The sequence below is a fragment of the Engystomops pustulosus genome, chromosome 3, assembly GCF_040894005.1.
Source record: "Engystomops pustulosus chromosome 3, aEngPut4.maternal, whole genome shotgun sequence".
Taxonomy (NCBI): domain Eukaryota; kingdom Metazoa; phylum Chordata; class Amphibia; order Anura; family Leptodactylidae; genus Engystomops; species Engystomops pustulosus.
In genome coordinates this window covers 22,306,421-22,329,344 of record NC_092413.1, presented here as the reverse complement: position 1 = coordinate 22,329,344, position 22,924 = coordinate 22,306,421, and the positions used below count along the sequence as shown (strand labels likewise).

The window sequence follows — 22,924 nt, the reverse complement described above, 5'->3', positions numbered from 1 at the left end:
TAGATAGATATGAGATATATAATAGATAGATAGGAGATAGATAGATAGATAGATAGATAGATAGATAGATAGATAGATAGATATGAGATATATAACAGATAGATATGAGATATATAATAGATAGATAGATAGATAGATATGAGATATATAATAGATAGATAGGAGATAGATAGATAGATAGATAGATAGATAGATAGATAGATGTGTCACTGTTGGAGATACTCCAGTGCCCGCTCACCAGGAATACAAGGTCATATTAATGTGGATTTGGCAGGAGGCATGGAATGACTTCCCGAGGGCGGCAGTCACACAGCCCCTGCCATCTGGGTCTAACTAGTCTGTGCATATGGGATTCAGTATGTGTGTGTTTAGGTTGATGGATACATTCCAAAAGTACTTTTTGTTGTTGATATATAAATCTAGAAAAAAAAAATATCATTATTTATAGTTATAAAATTTAAAAATGTTCTATTCTTAACCCTTAAAAGGTTAAAAACTCCAGTCACAGCTATTTCATTGGATAATGCAAGGTGCAGAACCTGATGGGAGGGGCAGGACTCATTTTCACTATATTCCTAGGACCTAGAGTCCTCCTCCCTCCCTCCCTCATTATGTAAATGAGGCTGGTCACATGGTCAGAGGCAGTGATGCCAACCCTGTTACCCCTCCCCTCTCTTCCCCCTGCTCATGTCTGGGTGTAATGTATAGTAAAGAATTGCCAGTGTCTGTGCTTTATCTGCTGCCTGTGAGAGACACAAACCTGAGCTACACAAGTACCTGACATGTTCTGCTATACACATGTGAGAGACACAGACATCAGCTACACAAATACCTGACATGTTCTGCTATACACATGTGTGAGACACAAGCATCAGCTATACAAGTGCCTGACATGTTCTGCTATACACATGTGAGAGACACAGACATCAGCTACACAAATGCCTGACATGTTCTCCTATACACATGTGTAAGACACAGACATCAGCTACACAAGTACCTGACATGTCCTGCTATACACATGTGTGAGACAGACATCAGCTACACAAGTACCTAACATGTCCTGCTATACACGTGAGAGACACAGACATCAGCTACACAAGTGCCTGACATGTCTTGCTATACACATGTGTGAGACACAGACATCAGATATACAAGTGCCTGACATGTTCTGCTATACACATGTGACACACAGACATCAGCTACACAAGTACCTGACATGTCCTGCTATACACATGTGTGAGACAGACATCAGCTATACAAGTACCTGACATTTTCTGCTATACACATGTGAGACACAGACATCAGCTACACAAGTACCTGACATGTTCTGCTATACACGTGTGAGACACAGACATCAGCTACACAAGTGCCTGACATGTTCTGCTATACACATGTGAGAGACACAGACATCAGCTACACAAGTGCCTGACATGTTCTGCTATACACATGTGAGACACAGACATCAGCTACACAGGTACCTGACATGCTCTGCTATACACAAGTGTGAGACATAGATATCAACTCCACAAGCATCTGACAGGTCCTGCTATACACATGTGAGAGACACAGACACTCATGTTTAAGCTGGACTGCTCAATAGGATAATGACCCATTGGACCTCTCTTAGATCAGTTTACAGATAGATGGATAGATAGATATGAGATCGATAGATAAATAGATAGATAGATAGATGATATATCGGAGATAGATATATAGGGGATATATAGGAGATAGATAGATAGAGATAGAAAGAAAGACAGAAAGATATATAGATATTACTATGTACTGAGAAGATCCAGCCAAATCAGTCTTTTACGCCGACAGCAGTGACTCAGGGACTGGATCTCTTCAGTAAAACCTTTTGAAACCATCACATGCCTGCATGATGTAATGATTTATTGTCTCTTGGGAGCAGAAGACCATGTCACCTAAAGTTGGGCACACCGTTGCAATTCAATGGATAGGCAAATGGGCACCAGGAAGGATAAAGCACTCCACAGTGGATAACCCCTCGAAGTGACTTCCCTGCTATTAGTGCTTTACATTACCTTACATTGCCGCAGCTACAATACACATAAAACCAACAGTAGAGAATCCGTGTCACTCCTCAAGTTGTCTCATGTCAAGTACATCTGCTTAGAAATAAATGAATCACGACGAGGAAGCGCAGGTATCTTAACAAGACAATTGAGTGAAAAACACGGCACATGAGTCACGGGAAATTGACATTTTTATGACCCAAGATTACTGCATGCTGCACCTCCTGCTCTTGACTGCTGACATCTCTGACTTAAACCCCAAGGGATGGTGGGTTTTTTTATGACTTTTATTTTCATTATTTACATTTTTTTTTTCCTTCCAGTCGAGGTTTTTTTTTTTTTCCTGTATGTCAGGTTGAAAAGAAAATACAAAGTGACAGAAAAATAACTCGAAATTGCCACAAATTGAATAGAATTTCCAAATGCACAAGCAAACAACATGCTTTTTAATGTAACATTTCTCAACTTACTTGGCAGCCTCTTAAGTCGCGTATCACTGATTTCTTTCGAGAAAAAAGGACAGCCAGGTGACTGCTCGACAATGAGCACAATGTCATGTCACTCCCGGTGTAAAAATACAATGGCACCTATCTTTATCATTAAAAGGAAAATTTGATGGCATTAAAATCAAAATAGGCGCAAGTGGACCGTGAAAAAAAAAAAAAAAAAAAGCTTTCTGAGCCAAAAAAAGTAAAGACCCAAAGAAACTAAAAATGATATAAGTAAAACAACTAAAAGGTAAAATCATAAAAATATCATATAAAATAAACCATTTACTGTACTAAAAAGCACTAATCCTGCTTGAAACAAAGATAAATAATAGTTTTAATAATAATACATTAGTGTAAGAAAACAGTATTTTTTAACAAATTTTTTTTAATCCACTCTGGACTTGGATTATTTTAGTAGCTCTTTTACGTAAGCACTTCATTTAACCTGTCATAAGACTTGAGCAGACCCGAACTTTAAGTTTGGTGCCATCTGGTCGCCAGCTCCGCCTAACGTGGGCATGTTGTAGAGCAGCCAATCGGACAGCTTTAAACCCCTTGCATCTAGACTTGGTTATGATTGGCCAGGAGAATATTTGGTGGACACAGCCTGCCAATCACAGCCATGCCTAGTTGATAGGGGGTGTAAAGCTGCCTGATTGGCTGCTATGCATCCCATCAAGCAACATGCCCACGGTAGGCGGAGCTGGCGACCGGACGACACAGAACTTAAAGCTCGGGTCTGCTCATATCTAACGACTGGTTAAATGAAGTGCTTATGTAAAAGAGCTACTGAAATAATCCAAGTCCAGGGTGGATAATACATTAAACTAAATTTTTACTGTTTAACACCCATCAGGGTAAGGCCTGCCAGGGTAAAGGTCAACACCGACCAGGGAAAGGCCAACTCCCACAATAAGGCCACATTAGGTGACCTGAAGAAGAGCTTATTCCTTCCCTGAGACGTGCATGTTTCGCTAACTCTAAAAGCAAGATTTAAATTTTAAGCAAAAATTCTGTGTCTTACACGAGCTACTAAAAAACTTTGCAGGAATCGGTGTTCCAGTGCGTGTAGATGAGGACTGACACTTTTTTTAGTCATTATGTGACTTTTCATCTTCACTTTCTTAACGCTTTGCCATGTGTAGTCTGTAACTTTGGCTTTGTAGTCCTTGCAGAGCTCCTGGGAAAAGACCTAGCTGCTGGGAGATGACCAAGCTGCTGGGGGGAGGAGACCTAGCTGCTGGGGGGAGGAAACCTAGCTTCTGGGAGGAGGAAACCTAGCTGCTGGGAGGAGGAAACCTAGCTGCTGGGAGGAGACCTAGCTTCTGGGAGGAGACCTAGCTTCTGGGAGGAGACCTAGCTGCTAGGAGGAGACCTAGATGCTGGGAGGAGGAGACCTAGCTGTTGGGAGGAGGAGACCTAGCTGTTGGGAGGAGGAGACCTAGCTGTTGGGAGGAGGAGACCTAGCTGTTGGGAGGAGGAGACCTAGCTGTTGGGAGGAGGAGACCTAGCTGTTGGGAGGAGGAGACCTAGCTGTTGGGAGGAGGAGACCTAGCTGTTGGGAGGAGGAGACCTAGCTGCCGTTAAGGGTGTGATGGGAGTAACCAACTTATCAAGGACACTATGTACAATCTACTTAGCATCTCCTGTTCTATAACAAGCTGTCTACATATAGGACACTATGTACAATCTACTTAGCCCCCCCCTGCTCTATAACATGCTGCCTGCAGATAGGACACTGTGTACAATCTGCTCAGCTCCTCCTGCTCTATGTAGGGCAGCACGGTGGCTCAGTGGTTAGCACTACAGCCTTGCAGCAATGGGGTCCAGGGTTCAAGTTCCATCCAGGTCGACAGCTGCAAAGAGTTTGTATGTTCTCTCTGTGTTTGCGTGGGTTTCCTCCAGGTCCTCCCGTTACCTCCAACACTCAAAATCATACTGGTAGGTTGATTAGATTGTGAGCCCCAGTAGGGACTGATTTGGCAAACTCTGTGCAGCGCTGTGTAATCTGTGTGCGCTATATAAATAAAGAATTATTATTATTATGCAAGATCTGTCCAGCACCAACTGCTCTATTACATGCTACAATCTGCTCAGCTCCCCCTGCTCTATAACATGCTGCCTGCAGATAATATCGGCGGTCCCCTACTTAAGAACACCCAACTTACAGGCGACCCATAGTTAAAGACAGACCCCTCTGCCCACTGTGACCTCTGGTGACTTCTCTGGATGTTACTATAGTCCCAGGCTGCAATGATCAGCTGTAAGGTGTCTGTAATGAAGCTTTATTGATAATCCTTGGTCCCATTACAGCAAAAAATTTTGAAACTCCAATTGTCACTGGGGCAAAACATTTTTGTCTTGATCTACCATTATAAAATATACAGTTTCGACTTATGTACAGATTCAACTTGAGAACAAACCTACAGACCCTATCTTGTATGTAACCAGGGGACTGCCTGTAAACTACGAACCATCTGCTCAGCTCTTCCTGCTCTATAACATGCTAAACTCTGCCTCTTTAGTCTAATGTTTATTTTGCTGGATAGAGAGGGTCACTTTAAGTAAATATAACAACAAATGACGGATCCTGTCTGTAGTCCGTGTACATTTCTATCTGAGATATACATCTTCCCATATTCTATGTATGAACTTTACATTGTCCTCAAAACCTCTCACAGTCGAGAGAAGGAAAATGAACCCCCTGAACCCTTATTATAGATTATCATCTCGCATTGTGCTTGTGCCATGAGGAGATAAGGGACCTTGCCCGCAGTCATGCAGCCGGGTCCTGTACCCGTGGCACGGTCCTGACTCCATCAGAAAAGCTCTTCACATGGAGGAACACAAGGCACTGGATTAATACTTTGTATTTCAGACCTTCTGAACTCTCCTAAAAACATTACACAACCTGGGGGAGGTTTTCAGATTCCAGATTCTGCACAAGTTTAGTCAATTTTGCAATCCACGACTTATTCTCCGTGTCCAACCAAAGTGAGATCTAGAAGTCTGGCGATCTTGTGCTATTACGCTGCATTGCATTGTGGGATTTCCGTTAACTTTTTGCCCCAAGCAACTAGTTCACACTGCAAACCACACAGGGCAAACTACCCGAAGGCACATTACAGGAATCGGCAAAGCTGAAATGCACCGATACTCGCCTACTTATGTAAAAAAGTGGATCTAGACGTCAAATATGAAACTTTTTTTACCCAACAAAACTTTTTGTTTTTGGAGGATATTTCAGAGCCCGGGCAAGTTCCCAAATATGCCTGAGCACTACAAGCAAGACTAGTAATACATCCAGGATACAAGCAGATACCTTACATGTTTTGATGATAATTTGTAACATGTTGCCTGCAGATAGGACACTATGTACAACCTGCTCAGCTCCTCCTGCTTTATAACATGCTGCCTGCAGATAGGACACTATGTACAATCTGCTCAGCTCCTCCTGCTCTATAACCTGCTACCTGCAGGTGGATACTATGTAGAATCTGCCCAGCTTCCCCTGCTCCACAATATTCTGCCTGCAGATAGGACACTGTGTACAATCTGCTCAGCTCCTCCTGCTCTATAACATGCTGCCTGCAGATAGGACACTATGTACAATCTGCTCAGCTCCTCCTGCTCTACTACATGCTTCCTGCAGATAGGACACTATGTACAATATGCTCAGCTCCTCCTGCTCTATAACATACTACCTGCAGATAGGACAGTATATACAATGTGCTCAGCCCCTCCTGCTCTATAATACGCTGCAAGATAGATATGTAATTAAAAGAAAAAAAAATACATGACAGCTACATGAATTGATGAATTAATTTTTTGGAAACTATCAAAGGAGCAAAACAATTAAAAAACTGGTGGCCCCTGCCTGATACTGTGTGTAAAAGACACTATTAACTATAATGGGTTCCGTTGGGCTTGGAGAGATAGATAGATAAATAGATAAATAAAGTAAAAAGCGGGCAGCACTCCATGGTTCAAAATTTCAAAATAAAAGGTGAACTTTATTGAACAAGTGGCGACGTTTCGGTGTGTAACACCTTCATCACACCGAAACGTCGCCACTTGTTCAATAAAGTTCACCTTTTATTTTGAAATTTTGAACCACGGAGTGCTGCCCGCTTTTTACTTTATTTAGCTACAAGAGGATCAAGCCAGAACCTTTGTGGGCGCTGCACCCCTCCTTATTAGGAGTCCATAAGATTGTGCTGACTTGGATTTTACTTCTTCTAGATAGATAGATAGATAGATAGAATTTGGTTCTTATAAGTGTCTCACGACTTCTGTTCTGTAAAATGTAACATTTGGGGGAGGAATAGCGCCAAGAATCAACCACAAAGCCACATTTTGCGCTCCTTTGTTTCTTCCTTGATTTTACAGTAACCGTAATAATTTATAGCCACCTACCTGGGGGACAACTCCTGCCATAAAACATAAAAAGCCTGTGTCGTGCACTTGGCCTCCCACCTCCTCTCGGGTTATCGGGTGATATGTAATTAAAAGTGTGACATAGGACTTTTAAGAAAAGATAAGCTACTTAAAATCTGTTAAAAAGGAAACCAAAAACTTGCGCCGCTATCGGATTTCAAAGAAGATCCGTCAGTTTTTTCTCCGCTTTTCCACATCTTGGTAAAAAGTTGAGGCGTGTAAATTTACAGTAGCTGCTGCCATCTATAGGGCTTCGGGGGTACTGCGTTTATGCTTGTTAGTTCCTTCTGGTGGGGAAAGGATAAGTGTACCAAATCTGCAAGCACTTTTCCTAACAGCAGGTGTCCTCACTTTTACTGCAAATTTACTTCAAATACATTAGTTTAAAAGCTTTTCCATGTTTTGTAAAGGAAAACACTAACTTCTGTATGAAGGGGGGAAAAAAAGTATCAAGGTGCTTTAGGGTAGCAAAACATGACCCTCGAAACTTTGCAATTCATTTCAGTTTTTTGCAGAAAATGAGATTGTGGGTAATAGATGTCAATCTTCTCCGGCTTTCTGGCAGCCACCGGGGAAGTCTTGCTGATTTGCAGGTGTTAGATTAATTGGGACTGAACCAGTAAATTGGACAAGAAAACATAAATAATATATTAAGTCATTGGAATAGAAGAGACAAGGATGAGGAGGATGCGGGACAGGAGTAATCACCGTCACACAGGCATGAAAATAGGCAGGAATACAGACTAATGAGATTATATAAATGTTGTGTGACAAGCTAGATAGATGGATATGAGAGAGAGATGGACAGATAGATAAATATGAGATAGATATGAGATAGATAGATAGATATGAGATAGATATGAGATAGATAGATATGAGATAGATATGAGATAGATAGATATGAGATAGATATGAGATAGATAGATATGGGATAGATAGATAGATATGAGATAGATAGATAGATAGATATGAGATAGATAGATAGATATGAGATAGATAGATAGATAGATAGATAGATAGATAGATAGATAGATATGAGATAGATATGAGATAGATATGAGATAGATAGATATGGGATAGATAGATAGATAGATAGATAGATAGATAGATATGAGATAGATAGATATGAGATAGATAGATAGATAGATAGATATGAGATAGATAGATAGATAGATAGATATGAGATAGATAGATAGATAGATAGATAGATAGATAGATAGATATGAGATAGATATGAGATAGATAGGAGATAGATAGGAGATAGATAGGAGATAGATAGGAGATAGATAGGAGATAGATAGGAGATAGATAGGAGATAGATATGAGATAAATAAATAGATATGAGAGAGATAGATATGAGATAGATAGATAGATATGAGAGAGAGAGAGAGAGAGATAGATATGAGAGATGGATAGATAGATAGATAGATAGATAGATAGATATGAGAGAGATAGACAGATATGAGAGAGAGATAGATAGATAAGATGATAGATATGGAATAGATAGATAGATAGATATGAGATAGATAGATAGATAGATAGATATGAGATAGATAGATAGATAGATAGATATGAGATAGATAGATAGATATGAGATAGATAGATAGATAGATAGATAGATAGATAGATAGATAGATATGAGATAGATAGGAGATAGATAGATATGAGATAAATAAATAGATATGAGAGAGATAGATATGAGATAGATAGATAGATAGATAGATAGATAGATAGATAGATATGAGAGAGAGAGAGAGAGAGAGAGAGAGAGAGAGAGATAGATATGAGAGATGGATAGATAGATAGATAGATAGATATGAGAGAGATAGACAGATATGAGAGAGAGATAGATAGATAAGATGATAGATAGATAGATATGAGATAGATAGATAGATAGATAGATAGATAGATAGATATGAGATAGATAGATAGATAGATAGATAGATATGAGATAGATAGATAGATAGATAGATAGATAGATATGAGATAGATAGATAGATAGATTTAAGTCCCCATTCGCTTAAATCTATCAATGTATTGTTCTATCTTGGCCCAGGTTATAGCAGGTCACCCAATTAAACACTTACATTATTAAGCAGTAATCTAACCCAATCCTTAAAATGAAAAAAACCTTTGAGGCCTGCTAAATCACTATTGTCTATTAATGTAAATCTACCTCAGGGTGTCATAATAGGCAATATAAAACTTTCAGCAATCCAAACACCAGGGCTATTAATACTGGAGTCATAAAAAAGAATTTAGAAGTTCGTATTTATAAGTGAAATGTGTAATAGTTTATTTATCCTCTGGGGGCGCTGCAGAGAATCTAAACAGTTGCCACTTTGTTCCAGAATGCAAGGGTCAGGGGTAATGTTGGATTATTGTTCTATTCTATTGACTATTCCAGAAAAAAAAAGGAAGAGAGACATCCACTTTAAAGACTTTGGAGAATTGGTGTGTTATGGATAGAATGGTTCAGATTTAGCGGTCTAAGAGCAAGAAGGTTCTTAGTTTGCCATGACAACCAATTACAGCTCTGCTTTCATTTTACCAGTGCTCATGAATATTTTAAAAGGGAGCTGTGGTTGCCATGGCCAACGACTGTTGGGGGACATATATACGGCCAGCAATGGGCGCACGGTGCAGTACAGAGCGGTGTAGTGCACCATACGCGAGGCACCGTACCATTCTGTACCCAGGAAAAGATAGGACATGTCCTATAATTCCCCGTATTACGACGCCGTGTATCTCTATGGAGAGGGGCGGGCAGCACTCACCCACTCCTCCTCTCCCATGCGCCAATGTGTGCCCACCACCACACGTGCGTCTGAATGTAGCCTTTGTCTGATGAAGGTCTGATGAAGGTCAAGGCCTTCTGCCTGTCCGTTGGCTGCCCAAGTAGACCCCAGTAGGTTAGATGGAAATTGACTGAGGTTACAACAAGTCAGATCAGTGGTAAACCTACCTGCAGCCTCTACCCGGGCACTTATTGTGGGCCTTATTCTGACAGGCCTCATAAATACAAAATTATTGTCCAGTATCTGACACAATTATGTGATCTTTAGTGCTGGCAGAAGGCACACTTCACTCTAATGACAATTCACCTAGGGTTGCTAAGGCACCTTACCCTATGTGAAGGTGCCTGAGCAATAAGGTTCCTAATTTACTAGTGTCTTTCAATGGTGTCCATATACATTTATCTGCTCTGTCTTTTGGTGCCAAGCAAGACCCTGGTAGGATAGACGTAACTTATCTGAGGCTCCTCCTAAAGCTACGATCTGTTGATACCCAAAATCCATAGCGAATCCCAGGTGGCAAATTAGATGATGATCTCAAGAGTAGCCTTAAGTCAGATCAGTTGGCCCATGTTACACTGCAGCCCCTACCTGCAGCCTCTACCCAAGCACTTCTACCTATTATTGTGCCCATCATTCAAACATCTGCATCTTAAAGGGAACCTGTCAGCAGAAATTGACTTCTTACACCACTACCAGTATGTTGATAAGCAGCTGAACACCGTCCAGAACTTGTTTCTTTCATGGCCCAGTGTGGTGGCATCATCCAGAAAATCTACTTTGAAGTAAGATGCAAGTTAGCTGTATAAAGTCAAGGAGGAGGAGAGTTTAACACTGAAGTCAAGCTCTCTCTTCCTCATAAAGCGCCCTTCTCTAATTGATGGTCCTGCATACAGAGATATCACTAAACAGATCTCCTGATGTCCGATGCATGATGTCAATCACAGAGGAGGCGACTTTCAGTGTTCCCCACTTTGACTCCAGTGTTAAAACTCCTCCTCCTTGACTTAATACAACCAATATATATCTCACTTTAAAGTTGATTTTCAGGATGATGCCACCGCACTGGACCATGAAAGAAACAAATCTAGGTGGTGTTACACTGCCTGACAATATGCTGGTAGTGGCTTATTAGGTCAATTGCTTATGACAGGTTCCCTTTAATGCCCGATTTTCATCCCAAATGTAAAAAGTTAAATGTTGAATATAATTGAAGTCCTTTTACACATACATATACGAGTATACATGTATTGCTAAAATTGGCAACACACTGGGATACACGTACGCGAAACTCCACTTGTGACATTACCCGACCTTTAAATTGAAGCCGCTTCCATTTTAGGGATTGGAATAGATTACAGTATTAATAATGACAATACTTTCGGATTCATTTAGTACAGAATTTCACAATCTCCCCAGTGTCTTCATTCTGAAAGCACTTTATAGATACTATTCAAAAACTGTAATTTTCTCGTGAGGATATAGCACCGAAATTACAATATCTTCTCAAGACGAGCACTAATACATTGCTGCCCCGAGGACAAAATGCATGGAAAATGTCTCCAAATGGATCATGAAGAAGTTCTGCCCTTTTACTTTAGCAGACTGTAAATGTATACGGTTTTTATTTTATAATCTCTTTATAAAGGCAACTCACAAGCCACGTCTTGTGTGAGCGGAAGGCCGACACTGAGCAAAGCTTAAAATAGACCTGCTGAATTACTTCAGCGTTTATGTCAAAGCTGAGCATTACAGAGACACCTGGGGACATTTCATCTCTTCTCAAGTCAACGAGTGTTAATAACAACTAAACTGCTCTCTCTAGTAAGGTTGACTATACTCTTTGTATTGTTATTACTTAAAAACTTCTCTGCACAAAACTTGTCCTCAAACATAGTAGCGCATGGGTTGGAGAAGCGTGTGTGGTAGGCTCAACCACTATCCAACAACTTAAGTGGTGTCTAAGCTCTTCATGGATACCTGTAGTGGTGGCTTAACTCTCCATGGATACCTTTAGTGGTGGCTTAATTCTCCATGGATACCTTTAGAGTTGGCTAATCTCCGAATGGACATCTTAAGTGGTGGCTAATATCTCTATGATCATTCTGTTCATGGAAACTTTCAGTGGTGAAAATCTTTCCATGGACACCTTTAGTAGTGACTAACTTCTCCATGGGCACCTTTAGTTGTGCCAAATCTGTCCATGGACATCTTTAGTTGTGCCAAATCTGTCATGGACACCTTAAGTTGTGCCAAATCTGTCCATGGACACCATTAGTTGTGCCAAATCTGTCCACGGACACCTTTAGAGGTGGCTTATCTCCCAAAGGACATAGGATCAGACAGTGTGATGCTCATTTCTCCACATAAGTCACCGACAACATTCTGGATCTCCTAATACACATACGTTAGCTCTTACTCATGTGCACTAGAAACAGACAAACATGTGGGCTTTAAATGGGCACAACACTATCAGACACATGCAATGGTGGCTAATATACTCAAGGTAAAAAGGATCCAAAAGTGTGATCCTTATTCCCAGCCATGGTGGATATTGAGAACATACAAAAGTTACCCCAAACACGCATACACTTGGATTGGCCAAGTGTGTGTGCTCTGAATTGATTAAGCCTCTACATGACTCCTCTAGTGGTGGATCAATGCCTCATGCACACTTTTAGTGGAGGCTTTGAGAGAAGGGCAGAACAACCTCTTACACATTAGACGGTGTGTTGATTTGTAAGGTCTTCCAATATAGTTTACAGCGGTAACACTGACATGATCTTCAAATGGCCTGGAGCCAATGGTTTAAAGGACATCTACCACTAGCTGGTAGACATAGTAAACTACTTACCTATGCTCTTCTTGATGTTAATCCCGGCTGTGTCCTTCTCTAAGCTTGACACGTCAGGATCATCTAGAAAAAAACATATAATTAGAAGCTCGGAGTGCGGGGACGACATGTCCGGCACTCCAGGCTGCTAATTATGCCCCTCCCTCTACCAGCCATTGTAATGTGTTGTTACTTTTATCTTTATTGTAACCTGAACTTTAATTGGACATGTACAGCTTCGGAATCTGTACGCCATTGCGAAATTTGTTCCTTGTATCTTCATTGTTGTCCATCCTTCGGGTAAGTCATTAATATGAGAAAGATATGGATCCACCACCTCCATTAATGAACTTCTAAAGCCACCATGTCCATCAGTCACGTGGATGGTTGCAACTCTCTCATTCAAATTGAATCCAAGAAAATACATTTAAAAAGTACATTTCACCACCTCTACAACCCTTATAGCTAAATGGGCCATTTCTGTTTTGTCAAGGACAATCCAGGTCCTCAGAGGTGGAACCACTCTACTTTGACTATTATGACCATGGAGCCTAAAGAATATTTAGAAAGAGTTTGGCTACCACCAATTCTTTCAAGTGGGAAAACAAAAGCATAAGCTCTGAACTTTCTAGTGGTAAAAGTAATAGTACATAAAGGTCAAGAACATATATTGCTCCTCTAACCTCTAATTCTGAAGTCTTAAAGGACACCTGTCATCAGGTCTCTAAGTAATTCTGTCATCACTACCTGTTGGAGATGTTGATAAGGATTCCATCAAAGCCTTTAATTCATACATTAATCATTGTAAAATAATAATTTTCTTTATTATGTAAATGAGGCTGGTCACATGGAGAGAGAAAGAGAATTAACCCCCGTTATCCATCCCCTCTCCTCCCCCTGATCATGTCTGGTTGTAATGTATAGTAAAGCATTGCTAGTGTCTGTGCTTTATCTGCTGCCTGTGAGAGAAACAGACATCAGCTACACAAGTACCTGACATCTCTCTTCTCATATACACATGTGAGAGACACAGACATCAGCTACACAAGTACCTGACATCGTCTCTTCTCTTATACACATGTGAGTGACACAGACATCAGCTAAACAAGTATCTGACATGTTCTGGTATACACATGTGAGAGACACAGACATCAGCTACACAAGTATCTGACATGTTCTGCTATACACATGTGAGAGACACAGACATCAGCTACAAAAGTACCTGACATGTTCTGCTATACACATGTGAGAGACACAGACATCAGCTACACAAGTACCTGACATGTTCTGCTATACACATGTGAGAGACACAGACATCAGCTACACAAGTACCTGACATGTCCTGATATACACATGTGAGAGACACAGACATCAGCTACACAAGTGCCTGACATGTTCTGCTATACACACGTGAGAGACACAGACATCAGCTACACAAGTATCTGACATGTTCTGCTATACACATGTGAGAGGCACAGACATCAGCTACACAAGTACCTGACATGTTCTGCTATACACGCAAGCTGCAGGGGGCGCAAGCACCAGGAAGCACATAGAGGCAGACAGCAAAAGGAGTGTCACACCGTTATACAGGCTGTCCGTCATTTGTATAGGAGTATCTCATATACACACACAGGCTACAGGGTGTTTAAGGGTGGATGATTGTTTAAGTTTACAGACATTTAGAGGGACAATGAAGGGATAGGGGTAATGGTATCCAATGGCAGCTTATGAAAATATATTTAGTTTTGGGGGTTAATTTGTCTGACGGGTTCTCTTTAACTATAAGAGCAACTAAAAGAGCAGACTGGCACGTATTGACTGATTCTTCAAAACAGTATCAAAACGTACACAACAAATTTGCAAAGTATGAGCTGGGTTTTAGAGTATATGACGATGGGGGTCTCCAAAGTGAGAAAACATCTTAGTTGCTCCTTTATGGTTTAACCTTCACACCATCTTTTGATCAACAAAAGTTAGAGAATTTTATAAGATGGGTTTTCTATGACAGTCAAAACCCTTCATTCCGTTGTACAAATTCACCTCAAGGTACACATCACAAAGTCCTTGAGCTGGAGCGAGATTTTTCCATTGTGTATTCATCTCTATAGTTATTTATTCCACTATGACCTTTACGTCCCCATCTTTAATAAAACTAAGCTTTAAAAGTGTTCAATAGAAGAAGATAATGAGTACAATGTAGCGGTGTCAATAACATAACCTCCAAAACCGAGATGACAGTATGGAGTATCCTTGCTGGGATGTCCCCCTGCACCTCATGGTGGTCACATCAAAAGGCTTCATTCATCATGCAGAACACAGAATTAGACCTTTTCTAAATTTACATGACTTGTGTGAGGGTTTATTTTTTAAATACTCTATGAATATGGACCTACATCTTTTGTTTCAGGGTACAACAATGCCACTTACAAGGACTTCGTGTGTCAGTGAGGACCATTGTTCTGAATCCATTGATAAACTGTGTGATGCCATCCCCAGAAGAAATACTTCTAAACCTTCATAATATAGAATGTGGTGTAAATACAACCATTGTTTCCCCCATAATTCCCTCGTAGAATCTGTGAGAAATGAATGCAAGACATAGTGATACAGGGAACAGTGACCTAATATATCAACATTGGGTAAAATGTGACTCAAACTCTAAGTGCTCCGTTTTTCCCTACAGTGACTCATAAACCATAATTACCAAATAGCAAATTTCTATTTAGTATTGATCACAAATTGTATTGGTATTTATAGGTATTACCAGCTGTAGATCCCAGCATTGCCCAGGATAGTAAATAACAGCTCTTTGTTATAACCAAATAGAACAGGGTAACAAAAAAAATATTTTATATATATCTTTCTATATATCTATCTCTCCCTGTGTGCCTCTCACACAGTGGGGCTCATTTACTAAAGGCTCCACGGCCGCACTTTCGTCGGGTTTCCCCGAATAATTCCGTTTTGTGTCGAATTCCGCCGGGATTTTGGCGCACGCAATCAGATTTCGGTGCAAACACGCCGGCTTACACGCGTTAGAAACCGGGGGGGGGGGCGTGGCCGTCGGAAAACCCGACGGATTCGGAAAAACAGAGGAATTTAAAAACCGAATTGTGTCGCAAAATCAATTACCTTATATACTCAAGTATAAGCCTAGTTTTTCAGCACAAAAAATGTGCTGAAAAACCCAAACTCGGCTTATACTCGAGTCAAAAAAATAAATATATCTAAACTCACTTTTCCGGCGACCCCTGTATATCTTCTGTGCGATCTTCAGGCTTCAGGCTATATACTGTGGGGGCAGGGGTTGACAGGCTATATACTGGGGGGGCAGGGGCTGGCAGGCTATATACTGGGGGGGCAGGGGCTGGCAGGCTATATACTGGGGGGGCAGGGGCTGGCAGGCTATATACTGGGGGGGCAGGGGCTGGCAGGCTATATACTGGGGGGGCAGGGGTTGGCTGGCTAGCTATATACACTGGGGCAGGGGTTGGCTGGCTATATACTGGGGGGGCTGTGACCAATGCATTTCCCACCCTCGGCTTATACTCGAGTCAATAGGTTTTCCCAGTATTTTGTGGTAAAATTAGGGGCCTCGGCTTATACTCGGGTTGGCTTATACTCGAGTATATACGGTACTCACATGCACCGGGAAGGTTGGTGAACTCCGGCATACCTTGGCGCAACAGCGATACCTGGTGGACATCGGGCACACGACCTTAGTGAATCGCCGGATCGCGCCACTGGATAACGTGACAGGACCGGGTAAGTAAATCTGCCCCATTATTTTTTAAGATACAGTTATATATGTAAAATAGGGAAACAAAAAAAAAAAAACGGGTGTAAAAATACAGAGAGTTTTTTGTTATCTTGTGATTGATATCCTAGACTATAGACATGTACCAAGCGACTCATAAAACAAAGACCCTCGTCCCGACATGACTACATTTCACCAGTGTTTACCGTTTCAGGCTGACTGTCGTTCACAAGTATGGCGCACCACTAGGAGACGCCTGCCTGGCAGTATCAGTCTGACCTAGCTTCTAGTGGTTAATGGTCCCCCAGGCTAAAAGCGAAAGCTGATCTATCAGACTTACATTAGCATAGAATAACACTGAATGCTTACTGATGTGCACGCAGTGTAACTACCACCCCCGGCACCCAGCTTAGTCCATTATTTTCATTTTATCTCAAGTCATTTGTATGGTTGTCTGCCCCAGTTAAAGCAATGGCTAAGACTGGTACTTAAATGAATTTGTGAAAAAAAAAAAACGAGTAAAATGCCCTCTGAACTTCGAAACAGTCTCCTAACACTGCATTCTGCCAGAAAATACACCCGCACCTCTGGTCTATTTAGGGGAACGCATCAAGAATGATTTTAAAGCACAGAGGATTCTATTAAGGGAAGTAAAGTGTGAAGATTAAATGATATTTCTGTGTGTCGAAGTATCTCCATAGCTCTGATCTCCGATGAATTTCATAGACAAATGCGCACATGCCAACATGGACGGCTCCAATCAAAGAAAAAAAAAAAAAAGTTAAAAAGGAAATTTCTTTAGTACTAGAAAAATAATTGCAAACATTCCTGTGTGTAGACAAATTTCTGACACGTTTACAGACATTAAAGGGGAACCGGTAGCAAAATTTTTGTATATTACTCTGACCCGCACAGCATAAACTTCATAGGTCGATGTTAATAATGATGCAGAGATTTAAAGGGGTTGGCCACTTTACTTGTATAAGTGTGTGTGTGTATGGGGGGGGGGATATTAGGAAATGTATCAATATACATCTAGTAATAGTTCTGCTCCGCTTTCTGGATATGTAAAGTAAAGCATCTTGTCTTTTACCTCATCAGCCGGACATTCCTGTCCATAACATGGCCGCATATGGAGGGTCATGTGATCTTATCTGTCCATGAACAATCGCCCTGCCAGGACCTTATATTAGCATTCATGAATATAAGACCAAGCTTCTGGCAGGGGGATTGTTCATAGAAAGAGAAATCGCCCTGCCAGGACCTTATCATAGCATTCATGAATTTAAGATTAAAGGGCATCTCCCACCAGGATGAAAGAATGTATTCAAATGAGCCTGAGGGGCTTCAGGCTCCATTAACACCTATGGAGACTATAGCACCTCTTGCTCATTTGATACAGTTCTTCATCCTAGTGGAAGATGCCCTTTAAGGTCCTGGCAGAGCAGAGATCACAGGACCCTCCATCTGCGGCCATTTTATGGACAGGAATGTCCGGCTGATGAGGTAAAAGACAGGAGGCTTCAAATTTCATATAATTAAAGCGGAGCAGAACTATTACTAGATGTATATTGGTAAATTACCTGATATCCCCCCCCCCCATCCACACTTATACAACATTACAAAAACCATGAGGTTAAGTGGTCAAACCCTTTAATTAGCTATGCTGTGAAAGTGAAGCTATAAAAAGATCTCTATATGTAAATGAGCCAAGGGGGTTGGTTCTTTACTTGGTCCTGTTTTCCTTGCCAAAATAACACCCTCTGAACCCGATTCACTCATCTATAAGGTTCTTCTCAGATCCTTTTGGCCCTCCGACAACTCAAGTGTGTATGCTTCAGGAGGATTGGTCCCTTACTTCAGGCCCTCTTAAACCAGAAGTAAGAACTTCCGGCTCAAGCGTACTGATAAGTGTAAAGAAGAAGTACTGAGTGTTACTTCCGGTTCAGGAGGGGTGGGCGAGACTTGCTGGAGGCCCATGAGGAGCCACAGTGTGAGGTTTGTCCGAGTTCGTCCCTTTTAAGTCTGTGGGTCAGAAGAAAAGACTGATGGCACTGATCCATTGTTTAGACATAACTGGTCAAATATAGAAGTTGATATAAATATATATACAGGCAGTCCCCGGGTTACATACAAGATAGGGTCTGTAGGTTTGTTCTTAAGTTGAATTTGTATGTAAGTCGGAACTGTATACTTTATTATTGTAATCCCAGCCAAATATTGTCATTAGAACCAGGATTAACACTAAATCTTCATTACAGACACCTGTGATAACTGTTATAGCTGATTATTGTAGCCTAGGACTAAAGTACAGTAAATTACTAATATCCAGAGGTCCGTTTGTAACTAGGGGTCGTATGTAAGTTGAGTGTTCTTAAGTAGGGGACCGCCTGTAATATAGAATTGATTTTAAAAAAAATCTTTGAAATCTGTTGAATGATTGATGAAACTCTGGTAAGTTCTACAATGCTTGAGTGATGTCAGCTTTAGGCTACCTTCTCAAGAATGTGATGTTCTTGTGCTGCACACAATAGATCCATATGTCGGTGTGGCACACTCCACCTAAAAAAAAATGGGTGCTCCATTTTCGCAGATCCACAAAAAAAAAAAAAAAGGAAGGCTGGGTAACGAAGAACCATATTACTGCGCTTACTCGTGAGTGACATACTGTGCAGGAGCATGTCTCCCCCTCCCCCTGCTCCCTTGCTCCCTAGAGCACTTCTGGCTTATAAGCATAATTTAAAAAGTTGATTTTAGAAGGAAGGAGGCCATGGATGACAAATATAAGCAGATTACCACAGTCCCGGTACCTGGATCTATGAGTAATGTCCCTGGTTTATCATGATGGATTTTGATGGCAGATTTATTTAAAGCAGTATATTTATACCAAAAAGTATTTAACTGGGCCTCATTCTTATTGACTGAATTGATGACTATTTTATTTTTTTGTAATGTTTCCTTTACTCTTTATACTCATCCCACAATTTGTAAAGTGCTTTGGGATATGATGGCGCTAAAAAATTTATTTAAAAGTTTAGCATTATTATACCGTATTTTTCGGACTATAAATCCTTTGATTTTCTCAGAAATCTAAAGGTGCGCCTTATAGTCCGGTGCGCCTTATATATGAACCGTACTTACAGACAACAGCTGCCTTGAACTGTGCACATGTCTGCCACCTGCTGGTCATTCATCCTTATAATCAGGTGCGCCTTATAATCCGATGCGCCTTATATATGAACCTAGACGTTTTAGCAGGCATTGATGGTGCGCCTTATAATCCAACGCGCCTTATAGTACAAAAAATACGGTACTTATGATTCTGCCATTATATCCTACTTTTAAAATTTTCTCCAAAACATCACAAATATTGACATGGGAATTTAATTTTCATTAAAACAAACTTAAATGTCATTTAAGGGAAAAAAAAAACAACACAAAATCTTACATTTCTTTGTGATTCTTAAGGAACACAAAAAAAAAATTTAAGGAAGTGCGTAACAAAAGATCAATTTAAAAAAAGTAAAAGTCATGAATTTTCTAAAACGTCCCCTCCTTAAGCCCCGGCTATTCAGGAACGGAACAAAATAGCACAAACAAAAGCGTATAGTAAGTATTTAGTGGCTCTGTAAGAAAAAAGGGATTTCGGGAGAAAGTAGATTCTTGAGAGTTTAAAAGGAGACTGGATAAGGGCCTATTGGGGAAGGGATTGAAATTCCATCCTCAGTCCAGCACGAGAAGTCTGGTAAGTATGAATGACAAGACATAACCAGAAGAAGAGGTGAGACTGGGGTCACAGTCGGGATGGAGAAGGTGCCTGGAGGAATATTGTGAAACCAGAGATGACATGTCAGAGGCTACTGGTTAAAAGGGGAAATATATTTAACCCATCATTAGCGCTCCTGTTTCCTTTAAGAAAATGAACAAAGTTGGATTTGCAAACTTTAATTATGGGTGCGGGATAACTTCGCCTTCATCTTTGGAGAAAGAGGCCATAATTCTTGTGTACCTCTTGACTTGTGCTCAACCTTTTCTACGACTCATTACATCATCGATCCGAAATGCCAGAAGGGTTTTTTAATCCTAAAATTCAACCTTGTAATACAATAAAGTGGCTCAAAAAATAAAGTAGGGGAAGGTTTCCCCTGTGTTTAAAGGAAACCTACCATGAGGAACCTACCATCTACGTCTGATGGTAGATACCTCATGATAGCTTTCCTTTAAAGTTTCTTCCTGCCTGCCTCTGCCCTAATCTGTAATTTAATCATCCTGGAACCTAACTTGTTAAAAAACTTAATTTTCGTAATATGTAAATTAACTGCAGAGGCTACTGGGGCGTGTACTAGCCTGGCCGGGCACTGGGAGCCAAGGCTACACCACACCCTAATAGCCTCTGCAGTTAATTTACATATTACGAAAATTACGTTTTTTAACAAGTTAAATTAGGTTCCAGGATTATTAAGTTACAGATTAGGGCAGAGGCAGCAGGAGGAATCTACTATCGCATCTACTTCTGATGGTAGATTCCTCATGGTAGGTTTCCCTTAAGGAGCCATATTTTACTATAGTAAAAAATAGTGATAAGCATTCCCGAAACGGCAATGTTCTTCAGTCTGAAGTTCCGTCAGAAGTTTGGGTTCAGCTGGCACTGGCAGCTATGCAGTTTACATTTAAAGGAAACTACCATTATGGATCTACCTAATAAGGTAGATTTGGTGGCAGGTTCCTGTAATACTTGGCAGTCGTATCCTTTTTTTTTTTTTTAATTAAACTTTTTGTGGCCCAGAAATTAATAAAAATGTGTCTTGTATATATTCAAATTTACATGAGAGACTACTGGGGCATGGAGTAAATGTTTGGTGGCTCCTCCAAGCCCCAGTAGCCTCTTTCGATCCCTCCATTGGCTTCACTTCAGCATACGGCTCACTCTCGTCTGTGAAGCAGGAGTTCTGCGCATGTGCAGTAGCTCCTGATTTGCAGACAGGTGTGCACAGCTACAGCAACACAACCTCGTCTTCAAAGCTGCAGCTACTGTGCATGCGCAGAGCTGTGGCGTGCACAGCTAAAGCGAGCAGCGTGAAGAGAAGCCGTAGGAGGGATCGAAAGAGACTATTGGGGCGTGAGATAGCCACACACTGGATCAGAAGCTGCAGCTACTTCATGCCCCAGTAGCCTTCCATGCCACTCTTTCAATACCTCCTATGGCTTCTCAGCAGCCTATCAAGTAAATTTGAATATATAAGACAAGATTTCCATCATTTTCTGGGCCACTAAAAGTTTTAATTAAAATAGGACATGGCTGCCACGTATTACAGGAACCTGCCACCAGATCTACCTTATCAGGTATATCCTTTAAAGAGTTTCCCACAAACGATGCCGATACTGATGGGGTTCGGGTTCAGCCCTGAACCCAAACAGAATTTTGAGGTTCAAAGGGTCTGCTCATCCCGAAAACGTTTAGAATGCCATATAATAGCTTTAAAATAAAACGTTTGTTGCTTTAGATTTTTATTGATACATCAGAGTAGATGCCTCCTTCAGGAACCTGTCATGAGGATATGGGCTTTCTGATCAGGGCCAGCACTGGGTAAACCTGGGAAAGTGCCAGGTCCCAGAGCTGCTGGGGGGGGGGGGGGGGTCCAATGAGGCTGTATATAATGAATCCATAGGGGTGATGGGGGCTTATATAAAATAACCATGAGGGGGCTGTTTGGGATGATAAACTAGGGAATATTTTAGGACAGGAGTCTGTTTTAGTTTCTGAATTTTGAATGTTGCTCCCTGAGCTCACTGCAAAGGGGCCCACTGAGGCTCTGTCGCCCAGGGGCCTAATGAAACCTGGAGCCAACCCTGTTACCGATAATAACCAACCAAGCAGTGGGAGATTCAGCAGAAAAAGAAAATCTGAATGTTATAGTTCTTTGGAAAATCTTAGATCTTGACATATAACACATATTTTATCTGAAATATCCATTACTTTTCTCCATTTTATAGACTTTGACAAAAAGACTATCTATTGTACAGAGAGATAAAAGGCAACGTACTATAAGAACGCACTCCCCGGTCGCCGCCGGACCTTATCATGTGCTCAAGTAGCGATGATTCTCGAAGTACGAGAAAACCGAGGCTAAAATGTTTTCTACATGACGTCTATGATATAAATTTCTTTAAACTAAACTGAAATCCACTCTCCACACTAAATAAGATAAAAATTATGCCACTAGCTGAATTTCATTGCCAACCTGTCAACTTGGATTTCTTCTTCTTAAAAATAGCTGTTCATTACATTTCGGTAATAGCCTGTCAAGCCACTAGCATTCCCAACCGATATCATACACACAAGCAATTGGGCAATGTGCATTATTATGGTTACATTACTCGCATTCCTTACAGGACCCTTGGGCTAATCACAGACAACAAAAAAAAGAAAGAAAATGGGATAAAAGGAAAAATGCAGAGAAAGAACTTGGGGACGAGACAAATTTTGTATTTTATTTACCAAAAGATTAAATGCCTGCCGTGATTTTAAAATGACCAACGTTAAAAATTTTAATAAATTCGAGGAATTT

At 40.8% G+C, this 22,924-nt stretch overlaps 1 protein-coding gene across 4 annotated transcripts in view; it reads right to left on the bottom strand.

Annotated features, from left to right (window-relative positions):
• The window catches only part of CAMKMT (calmodulin-lysine N-methyltransferase), a 265,839-nt gene that overhangs the window by 184,313 nt on the left and 58,602 nt on the right, over positions 1–22,924 (bottom strand). For 3 of the 4 annotated variants that reach the window (XM_072140279.1, XM_072140281.1, XM_072140282.1), the window contains exon 4: positions 12,617–12,679. The exons of the other annotated variant lie outside the window; for it this stretch is intronic. In XM_072140279.1, coding sequence (XP_071996380.1) covers positions 12,617–12,679 — 63 coding nt within the window. The remainder of the gene's footprint in view (positions 1–12,616; positions 12,680–22,924) is intronic. 4 annotated transcript variants of the gene reach the window in all.